Source organism: Copidosoma floridanum, unplaced genomic scaffold (assembly GCF_036245765.1).
Source record: "Copidosoma floridanum isolate Cflo_tuat_1 unplaced genomic scaffold, Cflo_Japanese_pri ptg000026l, whole genome shotgun sequence".
Taxonomy (NCBI): Eukaryota; Metazoa; Arthropoda; class Insecta; order Hymenoptera; family Encyrtidae; genus Copidosoma; species Copidosoma floridanum.
In genome coordinates this window covers 2,991,883-2,995,671 of record NW_028321903.1, presented here as the reverse complement: position 1 = coordinate 2,995,671, position 3,789 = coordinate 2,991,883, and the positions used below count along the sequence as shown (strand labels likewise).

At 38.8% G+C, this 3,789-nt stretch overlaps 1 protein-coding gene across 1 annotated transcript; it reads right to left on the bottom strand.

Moving 5' to 3' along the window:
* Positions 1 to 1,047: 1,047 nt before the first annotated feature.
* On the bottom strand, positions 1,048 to 1,836 carry LOC149373821 (uncharacterized). Its single transcript, XM_089595657.1, has one exon. The coding sequence runs from the start codon at positions 1,834 to 1,836 to the stop codon at positions 1,048 to 1,050; it is 789 nt and encodes a 262-aa protein (XP_089451783.1).
* Positions 1,837 to 3,789: the final 1,953 nt, after the last annotated feature.

The following is a 3,789-nucleotide window of genomic DNA, read 5'->3' as shown; positions in this document are numbered from 1 at the left end:
TCAATGAAATGCTTTTGTTAGTTTTGCTCGATGCATTAAAAACGGCTCGTACTTTGGTGGTGGTGCTAGATGGTTTAAACACTGGATGCTGTGGCATAAAATAACCATCCTTGCTTTCGTCTTTGACGAGAGACATATGACCCTGATCGATATAATCTTGCATCACTCTAAATTATTCGATTTTTAGTTCGGGATTTGCATCTAATCGCCGCTCGAGTGAATAAAACTCCCTCAAAGCCGTGGATTTTGAATCAGCTAGATTTTCCACCCCCTCGCAAAAAGGAAAGCGTACTATATATCGTCCGCTAGCATCTCGAATCGCGTTTTGTAAATAATGGGCTTTAATTAAAGAATCTTCTGTTTGTCTTTGATTTTTTTTACTGGGAATATCTTCTACCTCGCAAAATTATTCATTATCCGTGATAATTCCTCAATCTGTTTTTTCTGCGCAAAACCAGTTTTTAAAACGGTATAATTACAAGTGGCAATTCCCTCAAAACATTTGTGATGAATTCCACCCGCGACAATCCAACCCAATAAAGTTTTTTGCGAATAAAGATTACAGGGACCTGAGGTAAGCTTTATTTGTCCGATGGAAAAGAGAGATAAGGTAGTGCCCGAACCGATTAATAAATCAACACCGTAAGGCATATGAAATTGTGGGTCCACGAGTTGTATACCATTTGGTAAATCAATTAAATTGCGAGGAAATTTTTCCGATGGAGTTAAACCTGATATCTGTGGAATAATTAAACAAGTAAGACTTTTAGAAAAATTACTGTAAATTGATTTAAATTTGATATTTACGCATTGATGGCACTCGGTATTTAACTCATTTATCGCTCCCACTGTAATCGAACAAGTTTTAAAGGGTAAATTTAACAATTGGGCCAATCGAATAGTTATTAAATTCACGGTTGCACAAGTTTCGAGTAAAACGCGAGGGTGTATATATTCGTTTCGAGCATTTAAAACGAAAACCTTGGCAGTTGCCATAAGGTGATTGCGTGCATCATTAGCTTCAACACTCAATACTTTGCCCACTGGTCAATCATCACGTTTTGGGGTAATTTTTTCGTTTGGGGTAGTAATCAAAGCAGCAGACGTGTTCGACCCGACATTAATTTTAAAATCCTTGTGCAACAAAGTATGATGTTTTTTATTGCACTTTTTACATGAGCCAGAGGAGCAGGCACCTGCATGAGAACGTAAACAATTAACGCATAACCTCTTTTCTTTTGCAAAGGTCCATCGCTGATAAACGTTCAGTTTGTCGAACGAAGGGCATTTAAAGAGTAAATGTTCAGAACCGCAACAAACGCAAATGCCCTTGATACCGGTAGCTAAGACGCGAGCATCCAACTCTTTACGCTGAAACTTTTTCGGCTGAAAGGTCGCTTGGTCAGCAGTTCGCTTTTGTCCTTGATCAAAATTTTTCGACGAGGATTCTAATACGCTAACCCGAAAAGCTGATTCGCGAATGAACTCAATCAGTTTCTTTAAATCAGGGAGTTCATCAAGAGTTAGCGATTCTTCCCATCTATTCCGCGTTGACGCGGGAAGTGCTCTTTCAATGGTGCGAATGAGTTGACGCGTACGGCCATCTATTTTCAATGTGTCCAATGCGGTAAGATGCTGCTCTACCGTATCCGCTAGAGCTGATAAACCGGAAGAAGTGGCCTTATTTAATTTCGACAGATCAATAAGTGCGTCCAAATGTTTCGTAACCAATATACGTTTTCTCTCGTATGAATCGGTAAGAAGCTTCCAAGCTTTCGGGTAATTTTCAGCGTATAAAGACATAGGTCCGATTTTAGTGAATGCTTCACCGCGCATTGCACTTTTTAAATAAGTTAGTTTAGTAACATCGTCAATGTCTGAGCGAGAGCATATAATTGATTCGAAAGCATTTTTAAAAGAGAGCCAAGCATCAATATTTCCATTAAATAAAGAAATTTCAGTTATCAGAAGCTTCGGAAGCTTTGGCCTTTCAAAAAAGGTTCAATTGGCTAACGCGGTAGCATGAGTGTCGATTGCGGGTAAAGGTCGTAAAGCTTGAAGCTTACCGGCGATATGAAAAAACTTCTTACGCCAGTCGGCCAATTCATCAAGCTGCTTATGCTCTGGTTCAAGAGAAGCCAACTCATCATGAAGTTCCTCGTATTTTTTCAAAGAGTCTTTTAAAAGCTCTAAACGAAGGGGAGCATCATTCGCGGAAACGAGATCGTCATCGAGAGCTTTTTTAGTTTCAATTAATTGCTCATTAAAAGAGGTCCCCTTTTGCACAATAAAGGCGATGCGTCTGGCTTGAGTCATTTTTACAATAAAGAAAAATATTTAATTTGGGATTATAAACAACGCGAAAAATTTCAATGACGCGCTGAGCTTGATGTACGAAAAACGATTAAAAGCAAGAGTTTACACAAACGACTAATTTTTCAAACGGCTATGAAAAGTGCGTGTTAATAAAAATGGTGACAGTCGGAGGAAGGAGAGGTTAAATTCAAACAACTTATCTTATTCCAATAATGCCGTTAAGAAGGCTTCGCTAAGGGAGGTCAAGGAGATTCACTGCTGGAGGAAAGGAGTGGCGTGGTACATATTTCTTGCGAGGGATGGTGATAGACGGTGGTAGTAAAAAATCTTGCGTCCGTACGATATGCAGGTGATAATATTGAAACGAAGCAACGTATGATTCGGTGCGATGGCAGAACCGATTTCCTCAGCTTATGACGCAGTTTCGTACCTCACAGGAGGCACCATGTAACGAAGAATGCACAGCTATTTCCAAATTAAAAATGAAATGCCATGTAGAGAGTAGGACCCCAGGGGTTAAGAGTAGCTCTCTAAATTTAATTAAAGGATTATTTTTGAGTATTTAAACATGGTTTTATAAAATGAAAGAAGCTTATTGCAGGAAAAAGCCTTTCGGCAAAAAACCTGATTTATTATGTCAAAGAGTTGTACATTAGTAAATCATGGATAAGAATAACAAAATAAACTCGAGTAAATTAATATTTGTGTAAGTTTGTGGTGTTTAAAAAAATAATTGTACCTTGTCAGGAACTATGGTTGCGATGAATCTGTCGCTTAGATTCATTTAACGTGAACAAGATTGCGAGCAAGGAGCTCAGCTTTTTCGGGTCTGCTGGCCAGGCAGGACCGCTTTTTTCGTTGCTACGAAATATCTTTAATGCCTCGCTAAGAGACGATGTTTGGTCACAATTGACGCAAGCTTGTAGTCGATCTCAACTTTTTTTCTTAGGGTTAAACACGAAGGTTAAAGCGACGTGCAATCAGAAAGACAGTTTCGTGAGAAGTGAAGTTGTATGCGCAAAAAGCCGGAGATTTTTTTATACATTCCAATCGTCTTTTCTTTATAATCTTTTGTCAATTTGCGCGCACGAATCTTACGACTTTTATCGAACACCGGGATTCATATTTTTTAGAAGAACGAACTACACAACACAAGCGCCAATCACCCAATGACCCGAAGCGCTAACTCGCCTCCCTCTGAAATAATATGATATTAAATATGAACCCCAGCGCCCATCACTTGATGACCAGGGGTACTTACTTTCCTTTCTATTAAATAATAAAACATTAATTATTAAGACAAGCGCCTATAGACCGATGACCTGGGGCGCTTTCTTGCCCCTCTATAAAATAAATAAAAAATAAACAATGAAACAAGCTTCTTAACACAATGACCCGGGGCGCTAAGTGGCCTCTCTATTAAATGAAAATATATTAATTAATAGCACAAAAGCCTTTCAGACGATAAGCCAG